Source organism: Acipenser ruthenus, chromosome 12, assembly GCF_902713425.1.
Source record: "Acipenser ruthenus chromosome 12, fAciRut3.2 maternal haplotype, whole genome shotgun sequence".
Lineage (NCBI taxonomy): Eukaryota > Metazoa > Chordata > Actinopteri > Acipenseriformes > Acipenseridae > Acipenser > Acipenser ruthenus.
In genome coordinates, this window is record NC_081200.1 from 38,255,321 (window position 1) to 38,271,312 (window position 15,992).

At 37.9% G+C, this 15,992-nt stretch overlaps 1 protein-coding gene across 4 annotated transcripts; it reads right to left on the reverse strand.

Moving 5' to 3' along the window:
• Window positions 1-1,711: 1,711 nt before the first annotated feature.
• On the reverse strand, window positions 1,712-12,115 carry LOC117416614 (endophilin-B1-like). Of its 4 annotated transcripts, XM_059035065.1 has the most exons (11): window positions 11,839-11,980; window positions 10,358-10,499; window positions 8,823-8,951; window positions 7,901-8,034; window positions 7,295-7,387; window positions 5,632-5,721; window positions 4,381-4,404; window positions 3,699-3,788; window positions 3,169-3,269; window positions 2,632-2,857; window positions 1,712-2,147 (listed from the first exon to the last, which is right to left on the reverse strand). In XM_059035065.1, exons 1-11 carry the CDS (start codon window positions 11,899-11,901, stop codon window positions 2,040-2,042), a joined length of 1,200 nt encoding a protein of 399 aa, XP_058891048.1. In that variant the 5' UTR covers window positions 11,902-11,980; the 3' UTR covers window positions 1,712-2,039. The 4 variants fall into 4 exon arrangements, with proteins under 4 accessions (XP_058891048.1, XP_058891047.1, XP_058891045.1 ...); XM_059035064.1 differs by lacking the exons at window positions 5,632-5,721; window positions 11,839-11,980 and adding an exon at window positions 11,992-12,115; XM_059035062.1 differs by lacking the exon at window positions 5,632-5,721 and having other exon boundaries at window positions 11,839-12,111.
• Window positions 12,116-15,992: the final 3,877 nt, after the last annotated feature.

Sequence of the window (15,992 nt, forward strand, 5' to 3'; positions counted from 1 at the left end):
CTACTGAGCACAAAAGAACCATTGGCCGGTCCTAGTCTTGTAACACCCCTAATATAGATTTGTGCACATGCACTAAAAACTTTAAAACCACTGAAACATAGATACATATACTTAAGCTCAAAGTGTTGTAAAGACTGAAGCTCCTCATTGGAAACATTTATCTAAACTATGGTCTATAGTCATTAGAAGCAAAATCTGATAGCAAACAATGATAATCAATTAAGCATCTCCTGCTTCAGTATCCCTATTACTACTGTAGGTGCCATATTTATTACTGGCTCTGGATTTTTACATATTAGAGAGCACACTGGTGCCCTCTGGTGTTCCATGAACAAATGGCAGTCTCATGTCAGAGGCAGAGCAACCACTGATTAAACAAAACTACCCCATCAATTACAACTACGTACCAGAGGCTCCATGCTGATGGGGAACCTCACAATAGAAAACTACATTTAAAGAACTTAAAGGGAACACAGTGCCCTTAATGCTCGTAATATCTACCTGGAAACATTCTCATTGTAGCTTCTCTCGATTGTGAATGTTTTAAATACTACAAATAATATAAGAATACAATGTATTAATAATCTACAGTATTAACTGGCCTGCCATTGAAAAAACGTGGTTAGGTTATAGTTAGTACTTATTACATTGGATCACAATGACTTTAAAAGTCTTGTTTTTGCCCCTCCATAATAATGCCATTCTCTCCATTTATTCTCCAGTTTGTTGTTGTTCTATTAATTCTTTTTTCCCTAGGGCAAAGTTACAATGTCTTAGTCCAAGAACTATGCACTGTGGCTTCATGTTTGTTTGTTTTTCCTGTTATGTATTGTTCCTGTGCTATTCCTTTTGTTTTGTCGGTCTCTGTTACTTCCATCGATCCAAACCACAGAGGGAAGAGTGAGAGGCAGTCCTTCCTCATTCCATCCTCTAATTTCAGATTTCCTCACACCGCATCCCAGGAGAAAACCCCCTTTTGTGATATCTCTAATTCGTCTTGTAAACGGCGATCATGAAAAGAGCAAGGAGTCAAACGCCAGGTCACTTCTACGTGCAGTCTCACAACACCACCCCCTGATGACACTGTAACCTGGATAACCTGTCATTTTACTACCTTGCTCTGACCCCTAGCTTTGGGTCGTCTATCGGCTCCACAATCATTAGGTGTCCAGAGCAGCCGTCCTCACTGACGATAATAACGTAATTATAGGTTTCACAAATTTTTCTGTTGGCTTCTGTTTAAGAGTTTTAAATCCTATTTGGTGGGGAATAAATACCAACCATATTCTAGAACACTGTTCCATCTGGACGGAGGCCAAACAAGCAGTTTATTCATATTTGTGAGAAGCCACAAAGCTTCTAAGCCTGAAACCTATTTAATTATCTATAAACTGCATAGCTTTCCATCTAAATGTAACAAAAATGTAGCAGTTCGATATTTTAAAACTTCATAGTTCAATAGGCTGAACTAGCAGATCATAATTATAACTTCAACACTATAAAAAAAAAAAAAAAAAAAGTTTGTAGCTTGAGTAGTAGAGTAAGCATGCATTCACTGGTATCGAATCACAAGATGGCATTAGCAAGCACTGCAAAAACTACAATATTAAAATCCAGCATGACAGGACTGAAACATTTTACCCAAACATTTTCTAGATAAAACCAGTTTGAAAAATAGGTAACATGTTTTATAACAATACAAAAAAAGCTGTTACTTGGCAAATCACATTTATTTTAAGCACTACAGTACACAAACACTGATGTTTGCAGTTAGTGAAACGTTCAGTAGAAAACAGAATTCTGAAAGTCTTGTTGACACATGGATATTCAAAGCTCGCAGATTTTTCTCAGTTGAGTGCGATATTTATCATGCAGCTGTTTGCCATGAAACCAGTGGCCAGTTCTGCTGGCTGTTATGACAATAATAAGACATTTAAGTGTGGAAGACATTTAAAATTGATTCATAAAAAGTTAATTGCATATAAATATGAAATCGCAGCTGTAATAACGTCTCTTTCTCTCTCTTGGCACGCACAGCCTTAGTTTAGCAGCTCCAGGTAGGTAATAGGTACTCTTCCTTTCTGGGTTCCCCTTTCACCCATTAGCCAATCAGTATCCATTCCAGGAACACTATACACGATAATGACCTGGAAACAACAACAACAACAAAAAACAGTTTTAGTACACTTTCTTTGAAAGTTAATACAATGCATTCTATTGGCAATTTGGTCAAATAGTTCCGAACTATAATTTTGGAGCTCTACTAAGAGGACTGTGTTTTAGCAAATTAAATATGTATGGTTATCCTCTTTCTGCCCAGTATGCTTTTAGTAAACAACCACAAAAAAAACAACTTACTATATATATATATATATATATATATATATATATATATATATATATATAATTTTTTTTGTTACTGTTTTATTTTTTAACAAGACTGTAAAACGCTCACATTTTTTAATAAGCTTAAAGTGGAACGAAAAATGTCATGAAAATGTATTTAACCCACTTTTGTTCTAGATCATCTTTGCAATTAAAAATCGGTTTGTGCCACTGCTAATATTTGACCAGATGGTTGCTATACTGTAGATATTTCCTGTGTTCCAAAATAATTAAGTTATTACCCACCTCATCTGCCAGTAGTGACAACTCACTGCTGTCCGCTGCATCATAATCATAGAGCACTCTGGCCTTTCTGGTGCCACAAGACGCCCTCAGCTCGCTGAAGCCTGAAGTGACAACGGAATTGGCTGGAGTGGGCAGCGAAGAAGAAACAGGAATGGAGGGGTCAGAGGTGCTCTGCGCAGAGCTGGAGGAGTTCTGGTTGTTGTTGGAAGTAAGTGTGGTTGGAAAGCTGCGGAAACAAATGCAGTAAATTTTTCAGGTTCATGCAGCCAGGGCTTTTAAATTGTATCATTAATCTATTCTGCCAACACAGCAAAAAAATAATTAAACTTTTTTTGTCCTTGAACAGAAAGCTGCACAGCTCCCAAGTAAATATACAAATTAAACAGGATCTGCCTCAAAAATTACATCTTCAAGAGACCACACCCTCTAGAGCCAGACTGCAACATATATATTGTACTGGACTTGGTGCAATATGGTATATTGAACTTTCAAAATATAATTGAAATCAGATGATGGAATAAGGGTTGCTGTTTTTACCTTCCGAGTTGCTTCTGGAGGTCCACCATGTACTGGTAACATTGTGCATAATAAGTTGTCTGTGCTTCTACAAAGTCATTCAGACAGCGGAGATGGTGTGCCTGCAACACAGAAAAATTAAAGCAAACCAGCAGGTCAATGTCAATACAAATCTAAAAGGCTAAGAATGCCAAGTGCATTTTTAAACAAAAATTGTGACATATGTATTACATAAAGACAGACAGATCGGCATATCCAAATATCCACAGATTCTGATGCTGACAACTTGTGCTAACCAAGCTTCATCACATATTGGAGAAGTGCTGCTCCAGATATATAGGTATCTATACCCCAGTATGGAAACCTCTCAAATTTGGTATACATACAGCTGCCTTCATTATAGCCCAGTTGACAGGAAAATGCATCCCAAGAGGAGGATAGCAAAAAAATGAAATCCTCAGAAATCGCTGATCAATTGGCGAATCTATCACAGCAATTAGCAGAAAATAACAAATCTTTGTTTTCATTTCTTCAGCAATGCAAACACTTACATGCGTGCTGCCGATTCCTTCAAGCAGAAGTCTGGTGATCTCTCCCTGCCGATCAAACTCGCTCTGTGCTATTCTAACCTCCTGCTCAGCCTGTTAACAAAAAAAAAAAATATTTAGATTAGTGAGAATGCAAATATATAAAACTGCAGCCAACTCACACACATTAAAGTCAACTGCAATGTAACCCAGGTGAAGATACACATAATCCGATAATAGTTTTTTGATAGCTATTACAGTGCTGTATGTAAAGTCTGCCTGATACATGTTTCAGCATTTCTACTCCTGTAAATGTAAGACAAAAATGAGATGTCAATAAATAAATCTGCATTTGAAGTAGTATAGTGTATTTAATCCCTTTATTATAACCACCTGAGAGACAAATTATCCTAATACAGGGAGATCTTCCAACTTAAAACAGCAGTGAGAGTGGTCATCATAAATAATTTCAGAGAAAGGAAAATACACCAAACTTGTACACGTGCACCCAAAAGTAACTGTCAATATTTTTGTAAAATTTCGTTTTTAAGAAATATCCTGGAACGAGTATATCGGTGAGCACTGGCCTAACCCAATTCTAAAGGTCAAGTCTTCCTCCAATAGACAACTGTGGTTATGGAGGTGTCACAACCCACATAAATCTTAAGTAACAAAAAGTCTTGCATCTTGCAAAGAATCTACTTACTTGTGTCACTTCCTCGGCCCAAAGCTGGCAAGCGTTTAAAACAATGACATCATATTTAGAATGAAAGATGTGGACAATAGAAATGTGTGCAAAGTAATTTGTATCAGGTAGAACACAGCACACACACTCAGTGTCTTATAGATCACTAAGAAGGACACTTGTCAGATTAATATTGCTATAGCTACTGGAGACTCAAGGCTAAGCCCACAGAGGAAGTGAGTAACTTAAGTAACAAATGTACATAGGCATTTACATCGAAGGTTATTACCTTACACGGTATGCTTCAGTGGCCTTTCAATCTCCTTGTGACTAAAAAATAACAGCTTTGTCCTTTAGAGAGTCTGGGTGGCTTGCTAAACTCCCTGCATTAATTGAACGACCATGCAAAATAAAAATGATGTTTTACAAAACTCTTGAAGTGAAATATAGTACAAATCCAATTCAGTCACAGCAACCCACATTGTTCTTTTGGGACTGTGTGCCACATTTTAATAAACATCCTCAGGTTTTGGTATATCCTGCAAATTTAGGAGACTACGCTAAAAATAAAAAATAAAATCTATTTGATCTAGGCAAGTTCTTTCTGAAAGTTTTTTTTTTTTTTCCTATAATCATGACTTTATCAGTTTCTAATGTGGGTTGTTGTCCAGAATGAGCCATGGATGTTGCAAGGCCAGTAAAATGCATCAAATGTACAATATTTTATCATTTGGATGATGAGCACAATATGAGATCCACCCTCCCTTCATCTATTGTATCTCCGTTACCTAACACATGGTATGTGTAATCTCACAGACTACAAACTGTTCAAACACAGACATCTATCAACTACAACAATAAAGTGTGAAGATACCTCCTCTTGCTTTCATTTTTAACAGCATATTAAAAGGGAAAATGAAGTCGTAGGGCCTGGTATTCTGACGTTGGCGAGTGGATTCTGAGTAACTGTACTTACTCTTATCAATGGCTTTTAGGTCATTCCTGCTCACATGCTCCAAGGGGGGATCCCTCGACCCCTTGTGTCAATGACTTGCGTCAATTAAGTTTTTTTTGGTTGAAAGACCTTCATATACTAACATTATTTATCTAGGTTTCCTGACATGGTGAAAAGTCATCAAAATGATCATGTGTGGCATGATTACACTCTCTTCTTTCACATACAAACAGCACCTCTCTCTCCATCCCATGTGTTTTACATATCATCAACCACAAATCAAAGAAACGCCTCCCCAGAATGTGGTCCACTTGGGCTGGAATGATCCTTTGATTTAAATCAAAGCTGAGCATGTAAGAGAAATTTACCATAGGGTTATCGCCCTTGAGTGGAGAAGAGTTTAAATGCTGAAGCGTACAGAGAACACAAAGAGAAGACTTGAAGACAGAACTCTGCAGGAACAGTAGACAAATTCAATCAAGGCTGTACTCATGATAGTCTGTTCAACCTTTAATGAACCAAGAAATGAACAGTCCATTCAAAATACTCAAGATGGAGTGCATAACATAACCAAGTTTTATCAGAATTGGATATGCTGTAAGATACAGCAACACTAATAGAAACCAGTGCACTTCTTTGACAAACATTTTCAAATTTAAAGTTCTCCATAATTACATATATACTGTATATATATATATATATATATATATATATATATATATATATATATATATATATATATATATACATAAAGCCAGCTGGACAGGCTCCACCTTACATCCCTAAATATAACTTGTGCTAAAGAATCTCCTAAACAAGTTTAATCAGAATTCATTTCTGGAGATATATTATTATTATTTATTTATTTCTTAGCAGACGTCCTTATCCAGGGCGACTTAAAATTGTTACAAGTTATCACATTATTTTTACATACAATTACCCATTTACACAGTTGGGTTTTTACTGGAGCAATCTAGGTAAAGTACCTTGCTCAAGGGCACAGCAGCAGTGTCCTCCACCTGGGATTGAACCCACGACCCTCTGGTCAAGAGTCCAGAGCCCTAACCACTACTCCACACTGCTGATATAGAGAGATCTTCAGCACAAGAAAGGGGTGGGGGCAGTGATAATGTTATCTGTGTTAATGAAAGGGAAGAAACAAAAACCACCTCAAAGCAAAACGACTGCAAGCCCAGGCGGCCATCATGGCCAGGCGAGTCAGAACAGGGTTGTCTTGCTTGGAGCTTAAAAATAAGTCCAATGAGAGAAGGTGGAAAACACCAAGGCCGTATTACCAGTGTTATGTTGAAGCTTTTACATAGAAGCCAACTCATCCAAATTAAGACACCAATGCTTTTGGCTCAAGGCAGGAGAGTCGAGACATATATCAATGGGTCAATTATTTTATTTCACCTGAAGGAAAGGCGTTAAAAAAGGCATCTATAAAATAAAATAAATAAAACCCTGAAGTGGGATCGTTGTAGAGTAAAAGCAGTTTTGTGTGCAAGTTTTGTGGGAACGCTATCCAAAGGTCCCACAATATCTGCTGAATAAGCTAAGGCACAGTGTGTCTTTGAGTTGCTATGCAACTGGATATAAATATATGCCATAAAAGGAAACCAATTTAAGCAGTAAATAAAGTAAAAGTTAGGAGAGACACAGCAGAAATTTGCAACAAAAAAAAAAAGAATTGTGCGTCGCTAAACAATTTAGGCTTCATTGGCTTAATTAATTAACATTTACAATAATATGTGATTATCAGTGCCAAAGATCAAATGTACCCCTTCCAGTGCTGTTTGTTTGCATGCATTTGTATGCACAGAAAGGAAAATAGATTCAATTGCTTAGCAGTTTGAGGCAATCCATTTTTTTTTGTATGATCTTAAATCAGTCACAGCTGATCTAATGACTATGGTTTATCTATCTCATGATCATTAAGACAATACCCAATATTTGGACTCTTTTATACATCCTACTCACTGCTGCTCTAGCCTCTGCTGCTCGAGCTTTCTTCAGTCTCGTTTTCGCGGCATCCAGATCAAGTCTCTTGTTCTGCAACAATTTGCGTTCTTTCTGGAAAGACGGAAACCAATACAGGGGCGAGTTATTCAACATGCAGCATTTCATCCATTAAAAAATGGCCCTTTTTGGTAAACAGTACACTGTATCATTCAGAACTCAATTAGAATAATAGAGAACTGCTGTTTAAGCTGTGTCACAAAACTTTTTTTTCATTTTTTTTTATTGTTGTGTATTGACAATATCTCAAAGCATTAGGTCTTTATAATGTGAAAACTAAAAAGGCACATGACCAATACAATACATTGTTTTATTGTTCAAGAAGAAACAAGTCTAACTTTCTGAGTGAGCAGTCCTGCTATTTTGTTTCCAGTTAAAAAGAAGTAAAGAATGCTGAGTAGAGCTGCAGCTTTTCGCAGACAGCAATGAAAGCGAATGTGTGGTGCCAGAGCTGTACCAAGACAAATCGAAAGGCATCAAGAAACCTTATCAGACACTGCACGTTAAGCATGCCATGTTTCAACACATTAACTTTGCCAAAAACAGGAAGAAAGCCATTTAACTTACTGACACTGTTTTGAAATCCCCTTCCAGGAAGTTTCTAAAAGGTGTTAGGAAGTTAATGGCTGAGCTTTGTATGAACTCTCTTTCAGCAATTCCAATCTGCTTCTGTGTTTCACCACACTTTATGAGAGCATTTCCTGTTTAAAAAAAACAAAGAAAATGTTACTTCCTTAAGCACACAAACACCCCAAATGAATGTGAAGATCATGTGTCAGTGTAACAGGGCGAGCAGCCCTGTACATTGTTTTGTTTGTTTATTTTTAAAACGAGGGTTCATCCTCTGCCCCTGTGCAGATTATTGTTTTTGTTTATTATGATTTATTGTATTTGTCGGCGAGCGCCGTATGTGTTATTGTTTTGTATTTTGACGGCGTAGCCCATTTGTTTTGTTTAGCGTGGATGGGTAGCCCCATCCACAACATAATTAAAACTCGTGCAGAAGGTGGCCATCTCTCAAATTAATTAAGTGATTTAATTTGTTGCTAATCGGGAGATGGTCACCTGTTATAAAAAGCCTGCAGCTCTCTAGTTCAGGGTGGGTGTTGTAGGAGCGGAGAGAGCGAGAGCGATCAGGTGAAAACGAAACTAAATTATAGCATACAGGAACAGTGACAGCGACTGCCCAGCCTGACCTGTATGGTTTATTTATTATTTATTGTGGATTGTGTGTTCGTGATTTGTTTTTGTTTACCCTTTTATTTTGCTCGGTGAGCACAGTGCTTTTTGTTTAAATATTTTATTTATTTTTGTTTGCTTTAAATAAAACGGCGCCCGCGCCACTGCACCGTACCTTTTGTTTTTGTTGTGCCTTCTTCTGGTCTGACGTCACCACTCAGCCATTCCTGTCACAGTCAGTTACAGGCATTGTGTTTTTGTTAAGTTTTTTAAGTTGAATAATAAAAAAAAAACACACTAATGTACCTACCATATGCAGTTCCTGGTCCAAACTCATTTCCAGAATCTATCATATACTCCCCCAACTGTTCATTATTGTTCATTCGAGTAGGAGCTTTTTTTTCCAGTTTCTCGTACAGAAATTCTTCTATTCGGACATCTGCAAATTAAAACAGCAAAACCCAGTTAAAGAGGAAGGTCACAAGACTTCACAAGAAATCTTGTACCAAATAAAGTTATCTAAGATTTTTTTTGTCCCTCTACTGCTGCAGTATGTGTGCAATTATATATATTTATTATTGGCTGAAGCAGTTTTGAGTGAGGCTGGATTTTCATTGGTTAAAATATTAATGTGTGCTCCCATTGGCTAGAAAGGTTGCAGTGTTTTTGGTGCAGTGCGAGATTGACAGTTGGAAGTTTGCAGGGAAGTTCGTCTGGTTGATTGGAAATTTGCAGGTCCGTACAGCCTTTCGTATTAATGAACTGACAAATTAATTAATGAATTATTAGCTGAATTAACAAATATGTTTATGAATTACTGTATGAATTGATGAATTTATGGATGAATTGCTGTACAAATTGACCAATTCACAAACAAATTGACAAATGAATGGCTGGATAGTTTTGGGACAAATGGCGCTCCTTATTGAATGATAGTGCAGGCATCTGAACACTACTCAGAGGGAAGCTGCCAAATGTCTGAATCAGATCAATTGATCAAACACTGCAGCTGTCCATTCATATACTCAGCTCCCTATGAAACAGACCACAAGATGTACTGTGTAAGCACTATGATGTCACAGATTTTAATCTCATTATTATTCCAGATAATATTGCCCAAGACAACTGACAATAACAGTCCACAGAAAGGAAATACAATAAGACTGGAATAAATCTCTCCCCACCACCACCCCCACCAAAATAAAAAAACACAATTTAATTAACAGCAAGGGTGTTGTTTCAATACTATTTTACTTCCTAGATGCCTTGTGTACAGTATAAAATGTATAGAATTGTACATGACTACTGCATTGTCTGTGATAGGTGTTTTCTTGAAAACCAGAAGAATCATCTCAATGTGATTATGCTTGTAAAACATTTTGTTGGTTTTAGACACTAAGACTTTAATGCAATCTTATAACTGGTGGAACCAGGTTCCTGAATTAGACAAAAAAAGCCTATCAGAAAAAATGTGTCTTGCTTTAATAAAGGTAAGATTAAAAATAAGACAAATATTATCCCAACTCTGTGAAACGGGTGCACAGTCTATACTATCCACCTGCTATAGCTTCTTTCCTATCCTAAACCAATGACTGGCATACCTTACTGCCAGCGGTGACAAGCTGAACTTTAATCTACAGTAATATGTACTGTATTGCACCAGATTTTTTTTTAATAAAATCATATTCTTGCAATAGAATGGAGACTTCTATCAAACCTGCACATGTAAGATGAACGCAGTTTGTCTTTTTTTCATTACATTTACCAGAATGTATACATTTGAAATAAACTTCAATTAGGTCACTTATTGATCTGTAATAGATACATAAATAAATACAACTTTACTTGGGTTTGGCTGCAACAGAATTTCTGTCTGCTTCATTATTTTCTCTGTCCAGTGTCTTGTGCATTCAGCTTTGGCTAGAAGATTCTCCAGATGGGCATCCAGTTCAGTCTTCTCAGCCTGGCCAAGCTTCTCTTCTGTAAACTGGTGTAATAATGGGAAAAGGCGTTATTATGGAGCATTGTGTTACATACAGACACTGTAGCAGCTGAAACAGGTATTCTTGAACCAGTTTCAACATGACCCATACAGTATTTAAAATAGAATGAATCATTGTTTCCACATTAACACTCAGACAAACAATAAAAACATTAAAAACTCCCTTTTGGTTTTATCATCATAAGTAACTCTGATATAATAATAATAATAATAATAATAATAATAATAATAATAATAATAATGGTAAAATACAGCATGAATCACATAAGAACATTGGGAAAGGACACTGGCTGTTTTGGGTCTATTCTAAGTGTTTCTGTGCTGTTATGTGTTGTGTTATCTTATTAGTTCGTTTTAAATGTTTATAAACCTTCATTTGTTTTATATGTCGGCTATGTTTTTGTATCTGCCACTTCTCTCTGTATCCTTCTGTAACCCCTCCAATCTGATCTCTCTACCTCTGCCCCATTCCTCTGCTCTTTCTCTCTCTCAGGTGCCCTCTGGAACTGCCGGTCAGCCTGCAACAAGTTCTGCTTACACCTCTCATCTCTCTCTCTTTCTCTCGACTTTCTGACTCTTTCAGAAACATGAATCTCCCCCCACTTCCTTGATTTCTTCCTTTCCTCTATCTGTACCTCTATTCCTGTCATTCTTTTCGGTGAATTTTCATCTCTCTATCACGCTCCGCTCATCCTCCACTGGCCAACTTGTTAATGCCTTCTCTTCACTCTCCTTCCTCCCATGCTCGCTCCTTCTCTTCCCTTGTCCCCCTGTATTGGAACCAGCTACCGGTTATCCTCATTTCTTATTTCATATCGTCTTCCCAAAATTCACTAATTCAACCTTTTTTATAAACTCCTATTTTTATATATTTTTGTATTTTCCTTTATTTGTTACAGATCATATATGTGTTTGTATTGCATTTGTAACAAACATTTTTAGACTGAAAGTGAAAGTAGACTGGCTGTAATAGTTTGTAGATTTTAAAAAATAAGTACTATGACGGTTTTTCCCCTCAGTTTTAAATAAACAGTATGGAAATGTATTTTATTCAATTAAAAAGGCAAAGACTGTTGAACCAACGCCCTGAGGCCCGCTTCCTCTCGAAATTGATTAATTATATCCCGTGACACCGGACACTACTTGTAACAACAGCACAGGCCAGCAGCATCGGCGTTTCTTGGTAACATTTGCCAAAGCAGTGCACCGGTAACTCCAATCAGTACCGGTAATAAAACGGCGCTCCTAAAGTAACTTAGTTTCAAACTTTTGTGAAAAAAAAAAAAAAAAAAACATGCTACTTTTAAATAAACAAATTATTTACCTGCACTGCTCGGCTTAGGAAAGTGCCGGCGTCAGCTGCTAATCTTTTGACGTTGAAATCCATGATATTACTATTGTTATTGTTTATTATCTTACTAAAACCAATCCATACATCAATGGCAATTATGATGGGGATAGGAATGTGTCACTTAACCAGTTCTTTATTTCTTCTTGACTCGTAGGGACGAAGCGTCACAGTCCACACAGTAAGATTCCTATCCTAGTCCAAGTTAGGGTGTAGTCCCTCCTACCGCACTGGCTCATCATCACGGCTAGTGATAGTTTGTTGCACAGTAGTACAAAACGGGAGGAAGAGGAGGGACTGTACTTTCAGACTCTGGAAGTGTTTTTATATTGTTATTATTACACACAGGCAAATATACTTTGCATGCCGTAGTATTTATAGTATTACAGTTCTGTTGCCACGAATGTAGCAACACCAACGTTTTAATTGACTACCACTGTCACTAAAGAGTACAGTATAACGTGGTTCCCTTTCAATTTGAAGACGACCACCAATGACATTACGTATGGGATATGCCTGTCCATTGGGTAGGTATCGCTGCGCTCTCTATACAAAAGCTGCCGATAGGCCCCCTCCTGGGATAAGCAGCGACGCGTGGGGTGAGGATGGCACGCCTGGTCACGGTACCACCAAATGTTCCTGTCAGGACATTACATTCTGATTGGTTATCATATTATTGTTAATAAAACAATTAATAATCCTCTCCCAACACTGAAACCCTAAACCTAAGGTCAGTATCGTATACAGCAGCCATTACACATCTAAAGTAGTTCATGTTTGGCAGTGAATAAGCATTTTTGTTACTTTTAAAAAAAGTGACCAGAGGTGCTGACTTTCTCAGTTGTCCTGACAGGAACATTTCGTGGTACCTTTGTAAGCACTGCACCTAGCCACTGTGTTACATGGAAAAAAAAAAAAAAAAAAAAAAGGTGCTGAAAAGATTTTTTTTTTTTTTTTTTGATGCCCTCAATACGCTTCAATCAGTACCGCTTTCAATTAGTATACACATGAGCCGCCACTCACAACTGACCACAACTGACCACAAATTTCTGTTGGTGATTGGGCTATTTACTGTCCTTCGTGAGAGGTTCAACCTTGAACTCTTCTGATTGGACAATGTACACAGCTTTTACACTTTACAGTCCAAACGGACGCTCAACGTGACGTAACACTAAGTGAGAGACGTGAAGTATGGCCTGGCAGCGGTAGGGGAAACGAAAAAATAATAAAAACAATTATCTATTTGTTTTGGTCGCCCTAATTTGCCTAAACGGCAGAAAACTGTTGATAAACCGCCTGAAGACAACAAGCTAACAGTCCTACGCCAGTCAAACGGTAATTAAATTAGTCAGGATTTGTGAGATTAAATAAAATGGTTTGCTTTGCTTAGAACAACCATAAGTACGAATGACATTTTATATAGTTATTTGTATTTATTATCATAATGTGAAATTGAAATCTGATCCGTATGTTAAAAGTTCAAGTCCTTTACTTTGTATTTCCTTTTTTGTTTTTAATCGGAAGTGTTCTAAACTGAATCTTTTTTTTTTTTTAACTATTTTACACAACAGTGCATTTCGTTATGGGATCTTCTGATAAAAAAAAGAAAAGATTGTTCTTTATTTTTCGAAAATAAAACGTCAATGCATTCCCCACAGTGGCTGCAAATGTGAAGGAAATGGTAGGAAGAATGGGAGCAGGCTTGCGAGGGAGGGACATGAGAGAACAGGGTGGAGGGTCGGTAACGGAGCAGGAAATGGTGGGGTGAGCGGTAGGACCGCATACAGAGTGTGCTAGGAGCCAGAGACCTGTGAAGAGGTAAGGCATAGAACGGGGCTGCGGGGCCTTGATGAAAGGCAGAAGGAATAAAAGCATTTGACAGAGAAGGGCCCACTATGGGGGCCTGCTGGACGCCCATAGTTGCCACAGAGGTCACTGCAGGGGCCTGCAGTGGTGGGGGAGGGGTAACCTCAAAGGTTACAGTTGGAGGTACAAGGGGGGCTTGTTGGACAACAGTGGTGGGTGCTGAAACCACGGGATGGATCGCAGGAGCAGCAGCTTCTGACTATGAAACAGCCTCTGAATCCAAATGCTCAGAAACTGCTGAATGAGCCTTAGATTGACTGGTGCTATGAAGACCCTGCCTTCGGTGTCTTCCGAATGTAGACATGGAGTTTTGTGGAGTTGGGGCAGTGTGGGTGCGGGACGAGCTGCGATGGGAAGGATGTTTAGGGCCCTATGAAATCCGCATTGCCACTTCACTTGCTAGCTACCGTTATCACTTGGCCAGTGCTTAATTTGTAAAGAAAGAGGTGCCGGGGCGCAAGCAATGACATAATACTGATCTTAAGAAGTGAGCATTCCAAATCATAACACGTTTATTTGAAAGAGTATTGTACGTACTGGTGTTAGATGTTTACACTCACGTATTCTACATCATATACAAAGTAGTGCGTGCAGAGAAATTAATTAAAGGCAACTGCAGGACAAATAATAATAAAAAAAGCCTGTATACATGTTTTGCATTTAAATGGTTTAAAAAAAAAATGAAAGGCATTCAGAGGACTCCAGAAGGACGACACGGATTTAAAAAAATAATACTAAAATACGCACCCCAACACAAACATTGGTTTGACCCACGGTTTGCACTATTCAGCAATGTGTATTGCTGTTGTATACTTAAGTTACTGTATTTATTTGGTTATTTCAGGGTTGCCAACTGTAACTGGTTTTGGACAGGAAATCTGATTTTAAGGGAATTTGTACAGCGTCCGGTCAGAATCAGTGACAGCAGAAGTCTGGTTCTTGTGAATCTTGCTTACTCAATGTCCATTGCCACAAACATGCAAACAGGTTTTTTTTTATTCTTGTTTTTTTTTTTTTGCTATAGGTCCATTAAGTTTGAGAACTACACTGAAAATCACACACAGCAACCCCCCCCACCCCCCACCCCCCGGGTCAGAATCAGTGACCGGACAGCAAAAGTCTGGTTCTTGCGAATCCTGTTTACTCATTCTTCATTGCCATTTGGGTATTTCCATTCTCCTGGAGCCAGTCCTTTCAACGCTCCACTGTGAAAGGGGAATTTTCAAATAACTATGTAACTTGGACTGATAAAATGTTGATATAAAATTATTGCTGTTATGTGTTTTGTGCTCAGTCACCAACCTTTGATGTTTTGTTTCCTACTATTGGCACAGTTAATATTTTTCATTTTTTTTTTTTTTTCTTAATTTTCTATCATTAACCCCTCAAAATAAAATGAATGATTATTGTAACCCCATCCACAGACCTCTACAGGTATTCATGCCACTTCTAGCTGTTAGGTAAGTCTTCTAGAAGTTTGTTTCCTTCATCATGAGAATTTGTCATTTCCGTTATTTGTCATTTTCCCTCTACTGCACATCGTTGCCTTCAGGCAACAGAAAACCTTTTTGACCCTCAGACTCCCCCATATAATTTTTTTTTTATCCCTGCACACTACAATGTGTGATGACATGTCTGTGAACAATCCAATGAGGTGCAGAAGTGGGTATGATGTTTTGAGTGGGGGAGGGGCATCCTTTCAGGAAGCAGAGCCATGTGAGCACAGAGCACATCCCACTGGGCCATCATGAGTGAAAAAAAGGGGAGATGCAGGAGACCAGGATGCAAGGGCACGCCAAAAGTCAAGTGCAGGAAATGTGATGTCCACCTCTGCTTCACAGCAACCAGCAACCAGCAACTGCTTCTTGACATTTCACACAGAATGAGAGATTCAAAGAATAGAGGAAGAGATTCATCAAATGGAGAAAAAAGGCAAACACAGTGAACTGCTTTTTTTTTTTTTTATCTTGGTAATTGTATTTTTTTTTAATGGCCAAAGTTTGATTGCGATGCTATAAATAAATGACTTAAAATTGTGCTTGCTACACAATACAAATGTTCTGAACAAATTTTCTTATGAAAAGAGTGCTTGTTTCTACTATACTTCACTAAATAAATGTTCTGAAAATATCAGATTTTCCTTGGCATTTTAGTACCCTTATGGCAGTGTTGCCCTGAGGCAACAAAGAAAATTCTGGATGGGGGGGGGGAGTGAAAAGTGTAATGATTGATACATTATCAGAGAGTCACAATCTTCCAAAAAG